We start from the raw sequence: 20,161 nt of genomic DNA on the forward strand, positions 1-20,161 counted from the left end.
CCTCTCACACTGCTCGCTTTAAGGCGATGTAAACGCTATCTCCGGGACAGAGAAAAGGTAGTTTTATAAATCCAAGCCTCAGCCCTTCACAAAGAATGAAAGAGACCGGAAATGTCGCATTCCAATCACGCATCACACCTCCCCTTGTCCCAGTCCTGCACCTCTCGTCGCAGTCTCCCCGCTCCGACCCCACACATTTTGCATCACACGTCTATGAAGCACAGCGAGCTGACTGGGGGGGCGGGGCGGAGAGAGGAGCCCGCACGTAGTTCGAGACCAACTTGAGCTCCGCGTCAATGAAACTCTTAAATCTTAAAGTCTCTAGTAAGAATCCCAGAGATGTCCCGATAGGCAATCTCAAGGAACAGAGCTGATACATCCAGGAGATTACCTGAGAGCTATTAACAGAACCCAACCCTGCTCAGAGGATCTCGCTGGTGTGGTGGGGCTGTGACGTCACAAGGCTCCTCGCCTCTGGCCAGGCCCCTTGACTGTGATTGGTTGATTCGGAGAAGGGTGGTGATGGAGAAGGGCGGGAACAAATTACAGAGACAAAGAAAGCGTTTGGGTGTAACAATTAGAGAAGGGCGTGCGGAGGAGCTCCCGGGCTGGTCTATATAGTGCTCCTTTCACCTGCCCCTGCGCCAGGGAGAGGAGGCGGAGGAGGTCCGGTCTGACCCGGAGCCCCCAGCGCCCAGCGCCCACCGCCCATCGCGGTGGGGGCAGGGCCAGCGGGCGGGGCTATGTGCTGCTAGAAGGCTAGGCACCGTAATTGAAGTGGTTACCAAGTTGAGCTATGGAGAAGCCCGAGTCTCTCGCACCTGGTAGTGGCCTCAGTGCGGAACCCCCTAGCGGGGTTCCTAGGGCAGTACCTGGAAGTGTCAGAGGTATACAAGCAGATACCGGGTTACCCTCTGGAGTTGCCTTGCATCGTGGTCCTGGCTCCCTCACGCATTCCGGGAACCCTGTAGTCCGCAGTCCTGGTCCAGTCCAGCCCTCTGAAGGGGCAGTGACCCTCAATCCGGGACCCGCTCCGCAACTCCGGGAGGTTGCAAGCCTTGGGTCCAGCACATCCCCTAGCACTGGAAATGCTGGAATTGCTGGAACTGCTGGAACTGCTGGAAGTGGTGCTACTGGTGTTACTGGTGCAAATAGTGCAACTAAGGCGTCCACCACCACCCCTGGGCAGGAGGAGCCTAAAGTGTACAGTTCGGAGACTAGTACACACTCTGGGTCATCTTTCACGGAGCGGCCACGGAGCATCCTAAAAAACAGCAGCTCCATCTTGATAAAGAAACCTCCCAATTCAGAGAAGTAAGCAACTCCTAAGCCAGCTTTTAGTCAGCAGCCCTGAGGGGGTGGGGGGGAGAGAGGGAGGAACTCAGGACACCTTGAGCTGAAGCCAAGAAAAAAAAATGAGCCAAGGCCCTGGTTAGGGAGGAGGTGAGGTCAGTTGGGTGGGAAATCCATGACTTTGAGGGGGCAACAGGTGTCACGGGAATCCTGACCACACAACACTGATTATCATTGGGTATCTGGCTCCCATCCTAGCCTCTACGAGGGATTATAAGAAGAATTTTTTGAAGGCCGGGAAGAATGAAAGAGACCGCTCTGTTAGGAGAGGGTCGCCAGAAGAGCTTCCTCCTTTGCTGTCCTTCCCTCACCTTAGGAAGTCTCAGCGCTGGGATGAGATGAACATCTTGGCTACCTACCACCCTGCTGACAAAGACTATGGCTTTATGAAGGCAGATGAGCCCAGAACCCCCTACCACAGGTGCTAAGCCCTTAGCCCCAGCTTTTCAGCCCACACTCCTGTATTTCTAACAAGTGAATATGAGGAAGAGGCAGAGAAGCCTCACGGTACAAGCACTGCCTCCTCCTCTGCAGGCTACAGGACAATGATGAGGACCTGTCTGGGGAGTCTTCTCTCAAGGTGACTCCTCAGTCTGTGGCAGAGAGGTAAGAGCCCTCTCAGAGCTTAGTTGAGCTGTGCCCTCTGCCCTCATCTCTTTGAAGGCAGGCTCAGATAGCTTTGTTCTTTGGACCCTAAAATGGTGGGTACTACAGTCCTCCTGAAGTGTAACCAGAACTGATCTGGGGAATCAGCAGCTTGGCCCCACCCAACACCCACCCCCACTGTTTTTTTGTTTCCCTTCTGTACCCCAACTAGTCTCCCTCCCCTTCAGGTTTGCCACAATGGACAATTTCCTCCCCAAGGTCCTCCAGTATGGAGACAACAAAAGCTCAAAGGCCACAGACAACTTTGCCAAGACATGTATGTGACATGTGGGGTGGGCCTTGATGGAGAGGGGGGCTTGGGTGGGAGAGGGTGACCCTTCTGTGAAGGCCTGGGGTGGGGGAAGCCAAGCTGTCACGCTGGCCCGCAGACTCCAGTGATTTTGACAAGCACCGAAAGATACACTACAGTGAAGGGAAGTTCCTGAAGTCTCCGAAAAGCCTGCCCGCTGAGGAGGAGAGCACCGGGGCCGGGGCCAGCATCGGCAGCAGTGATCAAGGTGTGGCGACGGACCTGAAGCCTAGGCCAGTGGAGAAGGGCTGGGCAGGAAGACTGGCCACAGGAGTCAGAAATGACACTGTCCTGATGAGTGACAGCCATGTCTTAAACACCAATGGTTAGTGACAGCGGCCTCCTGGGACTGCAGAATGGAGACAAGAGATCATTCCGGAGCCCAGATCTACTTGAAATCTGCGTTATTTTCAAATCTGTTCTCTTTGGCTCTCTGCTCCTCTTGTCTGCTGTATTCTGCTTTTCTTCTGAGAGCACTGGCCTACCTGCTGGGCTGATAGAGAGGCAGTGACTGGAGGGCCCTCCAGGAAGAGGGGACAACTGGAGCGGAGTCTCCACTGGGGGGGGGGGGGGGAGTCTCCAGAGACAGGCTGAACAGAGAGATTGGGAGAACTCTTGGGGAATGCAGCTTCCCTGAAGGTTTTCTAATGTGGAGGAGGGGTGTTCGATGAGAACTTGAACTCTCCTCTGGCTGTGGCCCACGATGCCCTCCTAGGACTCAGGCAGAGCAGGTGGCCACAGACTCAGGACTGACTGGGGTGTTTTTTCAGATTCTGCTACCTATAGAAACCAGTTCCCCTCAGCCTCAGACTCTACCATGGGGCAGCTGGCTAATCTACAGCGCAAGGAATACTACAGTAAAGGAAGGTACCTGAGGTCCTGTTCCCGCCCAGAGCTCGGAGAGGATATAGAAGATGAAGAACAGGACAGTGAGAGACTGGGGTGGACAGCCCAGGGAGGGAGGGGGGAGGACGGAACAAACGGCCTACTGGGTGCCCCAGCCCTCATCTCATGTTATTTCCAGGTCCTTCAAGTTTGACCTGGGGCACTGAGCATGCCAAAGGCACTCCAGGTACCACGGGGAGCCTCTCTGGGTGTGACAGAAACATTTAGGGCTCTCTGGGCACAACCCTGACTCTAGTGCAACCTGGTGAGGGCACCATCTCTCTAGGCCTGGCTCTTACCAAGCTCCCATCGCCCAGCCTCCCAAATCCCCATTAAGCCATCAGCCACAGGCAGTAAAGAGGTCTTAAACATTGTGGAGTTGAATGCCTCTGTCACAGAGAGCAGTGGTTCTCAGAGGGCTTGAGAGCCCTCCCCTCCAGCCCAGCATCAGCTAAGGGTTCCATGCCTCCTCCTTGACTCCTCTCTGCCACCCCAGCCCTCTCTAGTTAGTACTGTATCTTCCACAGTCACTGGGACACAGGCGGCGTCCAGCTGTTGGGCTAAGGGGCTAAAGTGCCGAAGCCCAGGGAGCTCAGAAAAAGAACATGGCAGTAACCAGAACCCGCCAAGCTGGAAAGGGCGCAGACGTGAGCCTGGGCCAAGGCAAGGGGGTAACCTGCATTGCCCAGGGAGGTAAAGGGGTTACGTGGGGGAGTTCTAGAGATTTGAGGGCCACATGGACAAGAGCTTAACCTGCTGCAAGAAAGCCTAACCTCTTCTTTCTCTAGATGAAAGCTTGCGACTCCAGTGGACTCAGGAAAAAGAACCCTGGAAAATGTAGTCAGCTGGGGTTGCGGTGAGGGTGGCCGCCTTCCTTCCTCTCTCCACTCTAATGGACAATAAAGAGAACATCAGGAATCTGAGTGCTGGGAATTGCGTGTCCAGACTGGGCCTGCTCTGGGAGACTGCGAGAGTGGGAGGGGAATCCATACACAGTAAGCCAGGAAAGCAGAGCGAGAGAAGGAGCGGAGAGCGACAGAGAGGAACTGTAAGAGGGGCAAGAGCTTTGGGCTAGAGCAGCAAGGTCACACAACCAGGCACAGTTTTGTTCTATAAAGTGAGATCCTGCCTCAAAACACACACACACACACACACACACACACACACATACACACACACCCCACAGAAAACCTAGGGTTTTTAAAACTCACTATTAGGGGGCAGGAGAGATGGCTCAGCTGTTAAGAGCACTGGCTGTTCTTCCAGAGGTCCTGAGTTCAATTCCCACAACCATCTGTAATGGGATCTGATGCCCTCTTCTGATGTGTCTGAAGACAGCTACAGTGTACTCACATAAACAATCTTAGAAAACAACAACAACTCACTATTAGTTTATTCAGTTAACAATGGTGTACCTGTGGAAGTTGGCAGTCAGAGGAACTTTCCAGAATAAGTCCTACTGTGGCTTCTGGGGTCAAACTCAGGTTGTCAGACTTGATATGTGAAGAACGCTTTTACACAGTGGGCCACTTTCCTGGTCCCAAAACCTAGGGTCTCGAAAAACCTTGCAGCAAGATGCCAATGTCTGAGAGAATCAACACACTGCACATTTACTAACACCATCTCTACAGAGGGGGTGAGTCAGGGTGTGCTGGCTGGGTTTGTGTGTCAACTTGACACAAGCTGGAGTTATCACAGAGAAAGGAGCCTCCCTTGAGGAAATGCCTACAAGAGATCTAGCTATAAGGCATTTCCTCAATTAGTGATCAAGGGGGAGGGCCCACTGTGGGTGGTGCCATCCTGGGCTGGTAGTCTTGGGTTCTATAAGAAAGCAAACTGAGCAAGCCAGGGGAAGCAAGCCAGTAAGGAACATCCCTCCGTGGCCTCTGCATCAGCTCCTGCTTCCTGACCTGCTTGAGTTCCAGTCCTGACTTCCTTTGGTGATGAACAGCAATGTGGAAGGTGTAAGCTGAATAAACCGTTTCCTCCCCAACTTGTTTCTTGGTCATAATGTTTTGTGTAAGATTAGAAACCCTAAGCCAGGCAGTGGTGGCACAAGCCTGTAATCCCAGCACTCTGGGAGGTAGAGGCAGGCAGATTTCTGAGTTCGAGGCCAACCTGGTCTACAGAGTGAGTTCCAGGACAGCCAGGGCTATACAGAGAAACCCTGTCTCGAAAAAACCAAATCCAAAAAACAAACAAACAAAAAACAAAATAAAAGATTAGAAATCCTAAGACACAGGGTTTCTCTGTATAGCCCTGGCTGTTCTGGAAAACTCTCTAGACCAGCTGGCCTCAAACTCAGAGCTACCTGCTGAGTGCTGGGATCAAAGGTGTGTGCTACCCCTAGCTTTGTAACATTTTGTCTCCAAGATGAGGGAACTGAAAGACCCAGAAAACTTGTCCAGAGTCACACTGTCTTTGTTTGTTTGTTTGTTGTAGACAGGGTCTCTCTGTGTTGCCCTGGCTGGCCTGGAACTTGCTCTGTAGAGCAGGCTGGCCTTGACTTCAGAGATCTGCCTGCCTCTGCTATAATTAAAGGCATGTGGCATCACGCCCTACTAATCACACAACGTCTTAATTGACAGAGACAGCATTTGAATCTAGACCATCATTTCCCCCTTAAAGAACTTATTCACCAAAGGGGAAACAGCAGAGAAAGACCAGTGTCCTAGAGGGAAGGTGACAGCAGACAGTCTCTGGGGGAGGGACTGTGGTTTCTCTGATCTCAGCACCCCCCCCTCCACCCAGGCCCCACCCCTATGCCTCCCAGAGCTGCCTAGAAGTGGTCTGGTTAGAGCTCCTCCTGGGTCACCCCTTTCCCTTTGGGGAAAGAATTACAGACCCAGGCCCTTCCCACCAGAGGACTCTTCTCCATCATTACCCCTCAGGGGGGTGGATACCCCCACCTACCTGATCTCCGGGGCCCGGGCCCCCAGAGCAAGTCATCTGAGATGACGGTCAAGCTAGATTTTGAAGAATGTCTCAAGGACTCACCCCGCTTCCGGTAAGTGTGTGCAGGTCCATCAGACTAAGGAGGGGGAGAAGGTCCCACATGCCCCGACACACCCTGGCAGCACCAACCTTAGAGCCTAGGCCACAGAGAGAGCCCAGAGGGAGCTGGTGGGAAATGGTGTCTCTGCTATTCAGGCTAGGCTCTCAAATCTGGTGTGGTGTCTCATGTTGCTAAGTGCCCTGGACTAACCTGGGCTACAGAGTAAAACCCTTTAAGAACAAAACCCCCATGTTCTCCAAGGCTCACCATACTCGGCCTTTCTGCACCTTCTGGCCTTTATAATTGGCATTCCTTCTTCCTTCTCACTAGAACCCCTCCCCCAGCACCTGCCCTGGGGCGGTTAGCAACTTCCTGCCCTGGCCACATCCACCCTCCTACTCTTCCTGCTCTGGTCTGGGTTATTGAAGCTTAGAAGGTGCACAGTAGCGCAAGAGCAGAAACTGGCTTTCATAGCTTGGTCTGTGTGCACCCACCACCCCCTGACTCCAACCCCGACCCTGATGCTAACTATGCAGAGGGCCAGTGGACCTAACCACTGTCCTCCTTTCCCAGAGCCTCGATTGAACTGGTGGAAACTGAAGTGTCAGAATTGGAGACCCGCCTGGAAAAGGTGATCAAGTTGTGGAGAAAAGATCCAGAATCAGATTAAAATAAAATTAGAATGAAATTAACATAAAAGGTCAGGGAGACAGCGGTAGACTGGGAATGAGTTAGAGTCATAGAAAGTTAACTGTGCCTGGCTACATTTGAAAGCACCCAGACACACACACACACACACACAGAAACACAATCACATTTAAAATTTGGATGTACTGACTCATTATGCCTTTAATCCTAACACTGGTGAAGCTGAAACAGATCTCTGTAAATTCTAGGTCAGCCAGGGCAAAAAAAAAAAAAAAAAAAAAAAAAAAAAAAAAACTGGGAGTGGTGGTGCATACCCAGATCCCACTTGGGAGGCAGAGGGAGATAAATCACTTTTTTTTTTTTTGGATTTGGTTTTTTCAAGACAGGGTTTCTCTGTGAAGCCCTGGCTGTCCTGGAACTCACTCTGTAGACCAGGCTGGCCTCAAACTCAGAAATCCACCTGCCTCTGCCTGCCAGAGTGCTGGGATTACAGGTGTGTGCCACCCCCACCTGGCAGTAAATATCTTATGAGTTCAAAGATAGCCTGGTCTGCTCTACATAGTAAGTTCTAGGACAGAAGAAGAACCCTGTCTCAAATACACACACATACACACACACACACATACAAACGTATTAATATATATATATATATAAATAATATATTTTTTGAGGCAGGGTCGCATGTAGTCCAGGCTAGCTTTGAATTTACCATGTAGTTGAGAGTTGAGCCTGGTCTTGAGTTCCCAATTGTCTGACCTCTATTTCCCTCCTGGCGATGGAATTCATCCTTGCACATGTTAGCCTGCCCCTATTCTACCACCAGCTATGTCCCCAGAGCACATACTTCTTAAAACATCATTAATATTATTTTATTATATATGTATGGTTGTTTCTCTGGGTAAATGTCTCTGTACCACGTCCACACCCAGTGCCTGCAGAGGCTGGAAGAGGGCATTGGATCCTCTGGAACTGTAGTTACAGTTGTGAGCCACAATGTGGGTGCTGGGAATTGAACCTGACATGAGCAGCCATTGAGTGGGCTTTGCCACTGGGCCATCTCTCCAGCTCCTCAGATGTTTCTAATTGAACTTAAAAAAAAAAAAGATTTATTTATTTTATGTATATGATACACTGTAGCTGTCTTCAGACACACCTGAAGAGGGCATTAGATCCCGTTACAGATGGTTGTGAGCCACCATGTGGCTGCTGGGAATTGAACTAGGACTTCTGGAAGAGCAGTCAGTGCTCTTAACTGCTGAGCCATCTCTCCAGCCCTCTAATTGAACTTTTCAAATTTAGGTTAATCATACACTTATAGTAATTGCAAAGAGAGGCCATGTCCCCGCCAGCTTCCCTGAGTGGTGATATTTAATGCAATTTTTCTTCATTATCACAACCAAAAATTAGCATTGACACAGTCTAATTAACAATAAAGTCTACAGGGACCAGGGGAGATAGCTGGTCAATAAAGTACATCCCTTGCTAGCATGAAACCTAAGTTTGATTCCCCCCTACATAAAAATGACAAGGTATATGTATGGTATGCATTTATATTCCTAGTATTGAAGTAGAGACAAGAGAATTAATTATAGGGGCTTTCTGACCACCCAACCTAGCCTAATTGGTGGGTTCAGAGGCTAACAAGAATCCTATGGTAGATATTGTTCTTTTTTTTTCAAGGTCATATTTTCTACCCCTGGCTGGCCTGGACCTTGTTATGTAGCCTAGGCTAGGCCTCAAACTCACAGAAACCTGTCTGCTTTTGCCTCAGGAGTGCTGGTCTGTTTGTCTGTCTATCATCTATATAATCGTGTGTGTGTGTGTGTGTGTGTGTGTGTGTGTGAGTGAGTGCATGTGCCTCAGTGCATGGGAGAAGGTCAGTGGACAATTCAGAAGTCAGTTCTCTCCCTCCACCGCCACCACAGGCTCCAGGATTACACTTAGGTTTCCCGGCTTACCTGTCACATGTCTTTGCCAGGTAAACTATCTCACTGGCCTGACTAGAAGTCCAGTGTGGTGGCACATCGTCTTTAATCCCAGCACTCAGGAGGCAGAAGCAGGTGGATCTCTGAGTTCAAGGTCAGCCCAGTCTGTAGAGAGAGATCCAGGACACCCAGGCCTATGCAGAGAGAGAAAATAACAAAGTGAAGTCTATTCGTTGTCTTGTACATTGACAGTTCCTCTCTGCTGCTGACTCCAATTCCATCTTAAAGATGTTATAATTATTAACTTAGATTTTTTGATTGTTTTTTTGAGACAGGGTACCTTCTATGTAGCCCTGGCTGGCCTAGAACTTGCTATGTTGACCGGGCTGGCCTCAGTCTCACAGAGATCCACCTGTCTCTGCCTTCAAAGTGCTGGGATTAAAGACTTGTGCCACCATACCCAGCTAATTATTGGTTCAGACCTTTTATGGAAGGTCTTTTCTCAGACTGGAGAAAGGGGTTTGTAGACATATGAGAACTAGGCAGCCCAATGACCCACACAGTGAGTTATAGCCATTTTCTCCTCTTGTCTTGAACTACTAAGACTCGATCTTGATCAGTTTCCTGACCACAGCTGATCCTGCTAGCCACTTTCAACCCAAGCTATATTTCTCAGACACCTCCACAAGCCTCCAGAAAAATGTGCTGGGAAGACATGGATCCCGGGCTCCGGGCACCCTGCCACCTCTTCACAAAGCCTCTCTGTAGCCTCTCACCACCCTGGACCACTGGGAAAAACTCCACCAACACTTGGTCTATTCAAGATATGGTAGCTCCTGGCCAAAGTCCAGCATGGCACTGGACTTTAGGGTGATGCAGCCACACCCATGTTTGGGGTTCTATCTCAGCCACCCTTCCCAGATGAGTCAGTTATGGTTTGACCATTACAGGGGCACTGAAAAATGGATAATGGAGCACCCCAACATCTTACTTGGCCCCGATCCTGAGGCCCAGATGACCAGTCAATATTTGAAAGGGAATGTTTAGAGAGTGTGAAATGAGACACACTCCCCACCCCAACACACAATAAAGGCCACAGACTTGAACACAGCTAGGCAGAGACTGGGTCCTAGTAACAAGACAGTGCAGAAGGATGGGGTTTGGGGGGGATCCATTATTTAAACAGGACACAGAAGGGTAGGCAGGATTGGACAGGGAAAGATATTTGGGAAGCAGAGATGACAGTGACTTTAGGAGCAAACTTGGAGGAATGGGCAGGAACTTTGCAACAGGCATAGGAAAAGGAAAAGGATAATAACTCCGCAGCTGTGAATTTGACATGGGTGTGGGGTCTGCCCTGGACTGGGTGGGACAGTGGATGAGGTTAGGAAAGGATTGTACAGCCTTGAGCAAGGAGTGAAGTGGAGTGGAGGGGACATGACATCACTCGGTGTGCTGGTCGCTGGTGGTATTCTCTCTTGTGCTTCATTTTGTCCTAGCTGCTCAAGCTGGGTTCCTGCCTCCTGGAGAGCGGCCGCCAATACCTTGCTGCCAGCCGTGCCTTCGTCGCTGGCATTTGTGACCTGGCTCGCCTGGGCCCACCAGAGCCCATGATGGCGGTATGTGATCATTCTGAACCAGGGCTGTGGTTGCTAGGGGGAGGGGACTGGGATAGAGAGATGCTGTGGAAGAGGAGGGCTGACTTGGGGTCTGCCGAGCCTGGGTCAGAGCAAAGCAAGGGTGATCCTCCATGATAGGGCGGTCTGGCAGGACCTACCTGGGGTTGGACGGACCTTGGTGTCTCTGTTTCCTTACCCAGGAGTGCCTGGAAAAATTCACTGTGAGTCTGAAGCACAAGCTGGATGGCCATGCTGTGAGTGTGTGGGCGGGTGGGAAGAGCCTGAGGTGAGGGAATAGATGAGGTAGGGTTGATCTAGACCCTGATTGTCACGCATCCACTTCTTCCAACAGGATCTCCTTGATGCGACTCAACATACACTGCAGCAGCAAATCCAGACTCTGGTCAAGGAGTGAGATGGGAGGGAAAGGGGGGAGCCTTATCTCCCAGAAACTAGTCCTCCACCTTTCTTCCCACAGGGCCTCCCCCACAGGAGGAGCTATGAGGGTGGGTGGAAAGTGGCCTGACTTCTGTCTTCCCATCCCAGGATTCCCTGGATTTCCCTCTCTATACAGGCTGACAGGATATAGGTGGGTCTTATCCTGAGGTTTCTCTTTCCTAGAGCAGAAGGGTAAGTCTGTGGTTTGGTTTTGTCTCCCCTGACTCTAGAGGTCTCCGGGGCTTCCGTGAGGCTCGCAGGGATTTCTGGCGAGGGGCTGAGAGCTTGGAGGCAGCTCTTACCCACAATGCAGAGGTCCCCAGGCGCCGTGTCCAAGAAGCAGAGGATGCTGGGACTGCTTTGAGGACTGCTCGAGCTGGGTACCGGAGTCGGGCATTAGATTACGCCCTGCAGGTAGGTGCCTACCCCAACCCATCCTCTAAGATACCTGCACACCTTGAGGTTTCCAGGAGAAGGGAAATCCCTAGGGTGCAATGGGAGGAAATGCTGTGATGTCTAGACTGACCTGAGATCTTTTGGGGACTTCAGGTCAATGTGATCGAGGATAAAAGGAAATTTGACATCATGGAGTTCGTGAGTTTCAGGAACAGCCAAGATGGAGAGGAACCTGCTGACAGAGGGAGGGACGAAGGAGAGAGAGGGGTATCCTTCCTCAGCTCTGCCCCTGCCCACCTTGTCCATCAGGTACTGCGTTTGGTTGAGGCCCAGGCTACCTATTTCCAGCAGGGCCATGAAGAGCTAAACAGGTTGGCTCAGTATCGGAAGGAATTGGGTGCCCAGGTAAGGACTCTAGAAGGTTGGTGCAGAGGGCTTAGGATACACGAAGAGGACTTTCTGGACTGGTGGGGGCATACTCAGACATCTGAGATGACCCTCCTATGTCCAGTTGCACAACCTAGTCCTGAACTCAGCTCGTGAGAAGAGAGACATGGAACAGAGGCATGTGGTACTGAAGCAAATGGTGAGAGCTGGGAAGGTGGGGGGCAGGAGGAAAACCGCCCTGCGCCTTTGGGCTCTGCCTATCCCAGTTGGCTTTGATCCTCTCAAACTTTCAGGAGCTGGGTGGTGAGGAGCCAGAGCCGAGCCTGAAGGAGGGCCCTGGTGGCTTGGTAATGGAAGGACATCTTTTCAAACGCGCCAGCAATGCATTTAAGACCTGGAGCAGGTAAGACAACTGTCTCAGCGAAACAACCAATCGAATATTCTTGGATCAGCAGCAATTGTGTATTGTGTACGCTGCACATCAAGATACAACCCCCAGTCAGCAAAGACAGACAAACCAAACACCTAAATAACTGCATACTGTGTTAGAAGGTAATCATAAAAAATCTGGCACATAGCACTCTGGGAGGCAGAGGCAGGCGGATTTCTGAGTTTGAGGCCAGCCTGGTCTACAGAGTGAGTTCCAGGGCAGCCAGGGCTATACAGAGAAACCCTGTCTCAAAAAAAAAACAAATCCAAAAAACCAACCAAACAAACAAACAAAAAGTCTGGCACAATTGCACACTCTTTTAATCCCAGCTCAAGGAGGCAGAAACAGGCAGATCTCTGTGAGTTCAAGGCCAGCCTGGTCTACAACATAGCAAGTTCCAGGACTGCCAGGGATACATAGAAGAACCCTATCATCATCATCATCAGCAGCAGCAGCAGCAGCACAATAACAACAACAATAATAAAAATAATAATACATGTGCTGATACATACCTGTGAGCCAGCACTATGGAGACTGAGGCAGAAAGATTTTGAATTTGAGGTTTCAAGTTAGGCAGAGTTTCATGGCAAACCCCTGTGTGAAAAAGTAGGGGTGGGTGTGTGAAAAAGAAAGGGATAATTGTGTTATAGAAAATAATACAGCAAGGAACATGATCACCTGAGAAGGGAGGGTGACATTTAGCTTCCTTTTTTTTTTTTTTTTTTTTTTTTTTTTTTTTTTGGTGGGCTGAGGATTGAACTCAGGGCCTCAACCATGCTAGACAAAGGATCTACAACTGGGCTACATGCACCATGTAGGGTGCCCAATTCTAAATTAACTGTCAGGGGCTGGGTTTGGTGGATCACACCTACAAGCCTAGCACTTGTGTGGAGCAGTCAGGAGGATTGGCATTCTGTCTGCAAACAAATAAGGAACAGAACTGTTACTTTATTTTTTGATACCCACACTTTTGGGGGGGAGGGGCAAATCTCTTGTGTCTAGGCTGCTGATCTCAAAATTTACTATGTAGCTAAGGATGACCTTGAACTCCTGATCTTGGGCCCCCCCTCCCATGAGCTGAGGTCACAGGTGTTCACCGTCCTGTCAGGCTAAGAAAGTAACTTCTGAGTAGAGTGAAGGATGCTGTAGGGGAAGTTCAGGTCAATAGGAAGGAAGGCCCTGAGTTCCCCGAGTGTTTGCAAAATGAGCCGTGGGCCTGGACAGAGCGAGGGAGGAAGGAGGAGGAGCTAAAGCTGAAGTGGTTACAGAATCCTGGGACTTGCAGACATTGGTTGGGCTTTGAGACTACCCTGAGGAAGATGGAGAAACCCTGCAGGGCTTGAAACAGAATGCTGACCTGCCTTGATCTTTCAGAACCACCCCTAGTCTATAAGGGACCTTGGTACAAATTAGACAATGGAGCCCCTTCCCCAACATGGCTTCATTTGCCAAACACTGTAGCAGTAAGGCCGGTGTATTGCCAGCAGGCAGGAGAGTAAGGCGAGAGGATTACAGATTTGTGCTTAGCCTTGGACTACAGAGGGAATTTTAGGCCAGCCTGGGTTACATGGCAAGATCCTATCCCAAACAAATAATTGTAGAAGTAGAAGTGATTCCAATAGCCTCAGGAGACACCCAGAAACAGTGTCTATCACTATTACACATTTTTACAACCTTTACTGCTGTCTCCCACTGCTATCTCCTTCAACATTGGCCACGCTAGACAAAAAGTTGCAACCATAAACTTATTTTAGTTAAAAGAGAAGAAAACTGGGCGTGGAGGCATATGCGCATGAGGCTAGCTTTTGAGGTAGAGGTGGGAAGATCAGCAGTTGAAGGCTAGCTTTACTGCCGTCTGCTGGAGGACACGTGCAATCTCCATTGTCCAAGGTGTGCAGAACACCCCTTAGCTGTCCCATTCTGCGTAACTTCCCGCCACTGTCTGGGATGTCCCATGGGACTGTCAGCCCACACCTCTCTCCTCAGCAAGCTACTTAGGGAGCAAAGAGCACAATTTCTCTCCTGTCCACCTCTGAGCCTGTCCCCATGCTGAGCGTACTTTTAACCACTTCTGTCTCCTCCAGACGCTGGTTCACCATTCAGAACAACCAGCTGGTTTACCAGAAGAAATATAAGGTGGGTAGGTGCCGGGGGCCTGGGCTCTAGATAAACTCAGCCCTTGTTCACTATGGCTGCCTCATAGGCCCCCCCTTGTCACTTTCTGCCAGGACCCTGTAACCGTGGTGGTGGACGACCTTCGTCTCTGTACAGTGAAGCTCTGTCCAGACTCAGAGAGGCGTTTCTGTTTCGAAGTAGTGTCCACCAGCAAGTGAGTACAGTCCCTGGGGCAATATTCTAATATGTCTGAATATTTACAAACCCAAAAGGCAGGGCCGCCAAAATTAATCTCCCTGAGCAGGTTCAGGGCTTAACCCTTTGGTGACTGGGTTGAAGCAGGGAGCCTAGACTGAGAGGACAAGGTGGCAGGAGATACTTTGGAGGAATCTGCGGTTCGCTACAATGCTCCACTTACAGTAAATTCATTGTCAGTTGAAAAGATACTGGAAAACCTACTTTACACATAGTTTAGCCTAGATTTAGCTTACCCACTAGAAACCATCAACCTACAATTACGGAGGCTCTTTTATAATAAAGTGTTATTGAATATGCTACTGAAAACCCAAGATGGTTGTATACATACACCTTTGTGCGTTAATATTGAAAAATATTGTCAAATTAACATAAGTTAGGAACCACCCGGATTTCTGTATAGCAGATAACTAGGTAGGGAGCACACCTGTAATGCCAGCACTCGGGAGGAGAATCTTAAGTCTGAGGAGCATGGCCTGTCCCTGTCTCTAGAATAAAGAGGCCCGTGAGGTGGGTCGGGACTTGTGCCAAGCTTGATAACTTGAGTTCCGCCCCCAGGACTCACATGGTGGAAGGAGATAACCAACTCCACAACATACGTGCATCTGTTTGCACAGACACCCAGACACACACATTTGAATATAATGTAGTCTCTCCCCACCCCAAGAAGGGATTTTTTTTTTCTGTGTAACACTGGCTGTCCTGGAACTTACTCTTATAGATCAGGCTGGCCTCAAATTCAGAGGTCCACCTGCCTCTGCTTCCCAAGTGCTAGGATCAAAGGCGTGCACAGGGGTTAATGTTGTCTTTCTGAAACAGTTCAAGGCCCAACTGGTCTGCTAGCAAGTTTGAAGTCGGTGTGAACAGTTTATCAGATCCTATCTCTAACTAAAATAAAAAGTGGCCTGGATATAACTCAGAGGCAGCGTGCTTACCTATGCATGCACAGAGCCTTGGGTCCAATCTCGTTAGAAATAAATAAATAAGTAAACATCTTTCGAAATCCATATATCCAGCCGGGCATCCACGGACTGTCAGCTTGTCCACCCTGCCTTGCGACTCTCTGGCCTCAGACTCCCAGTCTTGTCACTCTCACCTGCAGGTCCTGTTTCCTCCAGGCTGACTCTGAGCGTCTCCTACAGCTGTGGGTCAGTGCGGTCCAGAGCAGCATTGCCTCAGCCTTCAGTCAGGCTCACCTGGAGGGCAGCCCTCGGGGGCCGGGTCAGGTACCTTAATATAGGCACGTGGGCCGCGCTGCCCCGGGGTGGGGGTGGGGGGGGGGATGGGGGGGTGGGGGTGGGGGGTGGAGCAGCCCCTAACCCTAGGCTCCTTGCTCATCCTTTCTCCTGTTTCCCTCAGGTCGCAGGATACCAGGCCCCAGGCTCTGCTACTCTGGGCTGTGGCGGGGCAGCCAGAGGAAGGGAACCTGGGGGAGTTGGGCAGGTGGCAGCCCAGGTACAAAGCGTGGATGGTAACGCTCAGTGCTGCGACTGCAGGGAGCCGGCCCCAGAGTGGGCCAGCATCAACCTCGGGGTCACTCTCTGCATTCAGTGCTCCGGCATCCACAGGTCATTCTCTAAGACCCCACGCATAAGCCCGGCTTCCAACCGCTGTATGGCCCCTCTCACGCACCCTACCCTGGCTTTTTCTTACCTTCTTCCTTTCTATCACTGGTCTCCAAGCTTGCGGCACAAAGGGCACGTGTGAGTCAGGTGTGAACAGGCCTGGGGGGCAGTTACAGTTGCTGAGGGTGGGACAGCCAACAAGAGCCCAAGAAGGAAGGTCCTAGCAGGTCCTTAAGGCCTTATCACCATTCTAAAGTATACAGAGGGAAAAGAGGTGGCAGACAAAGAATGTTCCAGACTGAAGCACTGTGAGCAAAGTGAGGAGGCTAGAGAGATGAGGCCTTAAAATGAAGCAGGAGGTAGAGGCAGTGATGGTGAGCAGGCCAGAGCCAGGTCGAGGCTATATGGCCTCTGCTGCCCTGCTTCCTGGCCCAGCTCCTCTGTGTGAAGACAGAGGAGCCGGGCCACTGGTCTTTTCAGTAGCAACAGCTTTCCCGGGCTACTGCCCACACAGGGCATGACTCTCCCTCTGGCCCTCCAGGAGCCTTGGTGTTCATTTCTCCAAAGTCCGCTCTCTGACCCTTGACTCCTGGGAACCAGAACTAGTGAAGGTAACTAGGGATGCTCGGGAGATTGTGAAGACAGGGGACTGAGGAGTCTTGAGGGCTCTGATAGTCACCCTGTGACCTTCCCTCTTTCTCTTGACCTCTTCTGGGCCTCCAAAAGCTTATGTGTGAGCTGGGAAATGTCGTCATCAACCAGATCTACGAGGCCCGGGTGGAGGCCATGGCGGTGAAGAAGCCAGGGCCCAGCTGCTCCCGGTGAGGTTGGCGGGAGTTGGGAGTTGGTGAGGTTGGTGAGGAAGCCCAGGGCTTCCCAAGAGTGGAGAGGAGCGGCAAAGAGGCCGAGGGACCAAGGGCTGTCTCCTCTAATTTCCAGGCAGGAAAAGGAAGCCTGGATTCATGCCAAGTATGTGGAGAAAAAGTTCTTGACCAAGCTTCCTGAAATTCGAGGGCGAAGAGGTGGCAGGGGACCCCCAAGAGGACATCCCCCTGTTCCCCCAAAGCCTTCCATCAGGCCACCGCCGGGGATTGTCAGATCTAAGTCAGGTAGAGAGTCTGACTTATGGCTGTATGCGCAGTACTGGCCAGGCCCTAGAGGGAGGCAGAATATGAGGTCTGGGATGTCCCTTGGAGGAGGTTGGGAGGACCAGACTTCAGAGTCGGGAGGTTACAGTGGGGTGTGACGTTGACATGAGGAAAAGTATAGAGTGGGGTATGTCAGGAAAAGCCACAGAAAGGGGCATCTGCAGAGAGAAGTTGGGCTTGGCATCTCTAAAGGTTATGAGCCCAGCCAGGGTGGAGGAAGGTAAGCATGGAGTCTGTCGGGGAGAGTCAGCTCACCTCTGGCATCCAGCCAGTCTGGGGCATGAGCAATGCTATCTCTTCCACACCCAGGGTCCTACATACGTACATACCAACATGTATACACAGCCACAGTGCTCCCATTTCTCACCACAGCTCTGAGTCACAAGGGCCTCCCCACAGTTTGGACGTGACTTACCCCACTGTAGCGCCTGAGGACTTTGATGAAGATTTTCTTTTCAGACCCGGCACTGATACTCCTTAATAGAATTAAATCCCCTTACCAGAGTCCCCGTCTGATGACTTGGGAAGCCTGCATCCTGGGGCCCTGCTCTTTCAAGCCGCTGCACATCCTCCATCTCTTCCTACCATGGCTGACGCCCTGGCCCACGGAGCTGATGTCAACTGGGTCAATGCGGGCCAGGGGAATGCCACACCTCTGATCCGGGCCACGGCTGCTGTGAGCACTGCGCTGACCTCACCTACTCTACTCGAGAGCTCCTCCTGTCTCTCTCTCCCTGGGGTCTCCATGCCATAGGGAAAGATAAATGAGATAGACTAGGTGTGGAAGTGTGGTTTGGAGGTGGTGAATTAGATTTTAGATCTGCCACTTACATGAGATTTTTAACAAGTGGTCAATATCTCGCTGACATAGACTCCTCAATGTAAAATAAGGATTGCAGGAGACCGGAGAGACGGCTCGAAGGTCAGGAGCACAGGCTGCGTTTGCTCAGGACCAGTTTCCAGCACCTACAGGGCAGCTCATAACTGTAATTCCAGTGCCAGGAGATGCAACGCCCTCTACTGTCCCCCTCATTAACTGCATGCGACACACAGAAATACATGTAGGCAAAAAACCTATACACATAAAATAAAAATAAAACAATTTAAAAAAAAGGAACAACATGCCTCATCAGGGTGCAGAATACACTTTGGGGAGAGACAGAATTTCTATTTGTAGCCCTGGCTGTCCTGGAACTCACTCTGTAGACCAAACTGAACTTGAACTCAGAGATCTGCCTGCCTCTGCCTCCCTAGTGGTGGGCTTAAGATTAAGACATGCGCCATCACTGCCTGGCTTTTTATTTTAACTAATGCTATCTTATTTAATTTTTTATATGCATTAGTGTTTGCTTGCATGCATGTATATATATTGGGGGGATTGGGTCCTCTGGAACTGGAGTTACAGTTATGAGTTATTGTGTGGGTGCTTGGGATTGAATCTGACTCCTTTGGAAGAGTAGCTGGTGCTTTTAACCACTGAGCCATCTCTCCAGCCCTGGGATAGCTTTAATATATGAGCATAGATCGAGAGTCAAGCCTAGTACCTTATTGCACCCTGAATACCACAGTCCACACTCCTGTTGTTTTGATTACATCACCCTAAATCATCCAAAACTCCACCTCTAAAAATGTCCTCCCCTTCTTGCTCTCTCCTTGCAGAATTCTCTTCTGGCCTGTGAGTTTCTCCTCCAAAATGGGGCAAATGTGAACCAAGCGGACAGTGCTGGCCGGGGCCCGCTCCACCATGCCACCATTCTTGGCCACACAGGGTATAGAGCTGTGGAAATGGCCCCATGGGGTGGAGGCTTTCTGGGAGTAAAAATTGGGGGATGGCTAAAGCTAACTTTAGCTATCCTCTCTAGGCTTGCTTGCCTGTTCCTGAAACGGGGCGCAGATCTGGGGGCTCGAGACACAGAAGGCAGGGACCCTCTGACTATCGCAATGGAAACCGCCAATGCTGACATCGTAACCCTGTGAGAATGCCCAAGGGCCAGGCTAATGCTTGGATAGTCTATCCATCTTTGGGGTGGGGCTAATGCCAAAACCGGACTTGGAGGGTGAGGTGTGGGGAGGGGTGTGTGTAGTTGGGTGTGGAGCAGGTGTGTGGACCAGTTGGGTGAGATATGGAGAGTTCATCTCCAGAGCCATTATTAGAACACCAACACTGCATAAAAAGTTTGTGTGTTTAAGCTTTTTTTAAGCACTAGTCACGGACAGGCATTTTTAAGGAGTGATGCAGCTCAAGGATGTGGAGTTGGACAGAGGATGTAGAGTTGGAGGAGAAGAGTGAGAGGTCTTTTGCTCCTTAATCCCCACCCTTCAGGTTACGATTGGCGAAGATGCGAGAGGCTGAAGCGGCCCAGGGCCAGGCAGGTGAAGTAACCACGTACTCCCTCCCACCCCCGACTCCAGGTCCATGCCCGAATGCTGGTCCTTGTATACCTGTCCCCTTAGTGCTCAACTGCATTAATGCCATTGTTTATTCAACAAATACGTTTTGGGCACAGCGAACGTGCCTGACCTTTGGAACAAAGGAAAAGGCGCCCTTGCTGTGCTTTGGATGCACCCACATTTAAAGCGCTTACCCAGCCAGAACCACCTCTACTGTGTAGCCCAGCTCTCCAGCCTCCCAGCCCTTCCTCTGTCTTCCTTAGGAGACGAAACGTATCTCGACATATTCCGAGACTTCTCCCTCATGGCGTCGGACGATCCAGAGAAACTGAGCCGTCGCAGTCACGACCTCCATACTCTTTGATTCCAGGCCCCTCCTCACTCTGCCGGGCACGTTCTCCATTAAAGTTTCTCAGTTTGGCTTTTTCTTTCTCAGTTCATTTACTGTGCGCCACCTGGGGGCCCGGCAGGGCGTTTGGCACACTGGCCACCCAGGTGCGGGTAGCCGTGGTTACCCATGAGGACAGGGTTTCTCCAGTAAAGGAGGAGGCTGACTAGCACCCGGTGGCTTGGAGGGAGGGGCTTTTGAGTCCAGGCGACCAGGGAAGCCACTGCGTGGGACCTGGGCTCGCTGGGATGGCCCGAAGGCATCCCGG

The 20,161-nt window shown here is 50.9% G+C and overlaps 2 protein-coding genes and 1 long non-coding RNA gene across 5 annotated transcripts; 2 read left to right on the forward strand and 1 right to left on the reverse strand.

Moving 5' to 3' along the window:
* Positions 1 to 397: 397 nt before the first annotated feature.
* Positions 398 to 4,111, forward strand: LOC127693909 (uncharacterized). The gene is made up of 8 exons (XM_052195181.1): positions 398 to 1,314; positions 1,670 to 1,774; positions 1,888 to 1,959; positions 2,187 to 2,275; positions 2,388 to 2,633; positions 3,079 to 3,237; positions 3,333 to 3,380; positions 3,721 to 4,111. Exons 1-8 carry the CDS (start codon positions 797 to 799, stop codon positions 3,888 to 3,890), a joined length of 1,407 nt encoding a protein of 468 aa, XP_052051141.1. The 5' UTR covers positions 398 to 796; the 3' UTR covers positions 3,891 to 4,111.
* On the reverse strand, positions 2,546 to 6,767 carry LOC127693915 (uncharacterized). The gene is made up of 4 exons (XR_007979763.1): positions 6,456 to 6,767; positions 4,405 to 4,555; positions 3,967 to 4,082; positions 2,546 to 2,657 (listed from the first exon to the last, which is right to left on the reverse strand). It is a non-coding gene; the product is annotated as an uncharacterized LOC127693915 (long non-coding RNA).
* Acap1 (ArfGAP with coiled-coil, ankyrin repeat and PH domains 1) lies at positions 5,968 to 19,927 on the forward strand. 3 transcript variants are annotated; one of them, XM_052195180.1, is made up of 22 exons: positions 5,969 to 6,200; positions 6,762 to 6,819; positions 10,261 to 10,380; positions 10,581 to 10,634; positions 10,733 to 10,791; positions 11,049 to 11,232; positions 11,368 to 11,412; positions 11,524 to 11,619; positions 11,726 to 11,800; positions 11,895 to 12,004; positions 14,116 to 14,167; positions 14,260 to 14,360; positions 15,504 to 15,627; positions 15,761 to 15,969; positions 16,508 to 16,577; positions 16,693 to 16,787; positions 16,906 to 17,075; positions 17,618 to 17,790; positions 18,774 to 18,883; positions 18,977 to 19,087; positions 19,438 to 19,487; positions 19,769 to 19,927. In XM_052195180.1, the coding sequence occupies exons 1-22, from the start codon at positions 6,148 to 6,150 to the stop codon at positions 19,867 to 19,869; spliced, it is 2,220 nt and encodes a 739-aa protein (XP_052051140.1). In that variant the 5' UTR covers positions 5,969 to 6,147; the 3' UTR covers positions 19,870 to 19,927. The 3 variants fall into 3 exon arrangements, with proteins under 3 accessions (XP_052051138.1, XP_052051139.1, XP_052051140.1); XM_052195178.1 differs by having other exon boundaries at positions 5,968 to 6,200; positions 11,368 to 11,619; XM_052195179.1 differs by lacking the exon at positions 6,762 to 6,819 and having other exon boundaries at positions 5,968 to 6,200; positions 11,368 to 11,619.
* Positions 19,928 to 20,161: the final 234 nt, after the last annotated feature.

This window comes from Apodemus sylvaticus, chromosome 10 (assembly GCF_947179515.1).
Source record: "Apodemus sylvaticus chromosome 10, mApoSyl1.1, whole genome shotgun sequence".
Classification (NCBI taxonomy): Eukaryota; Metazoa; Chordata; class Mammalia; order Rodentia; family Muridae; genus Apodemus; species Apodemus sylvaticus.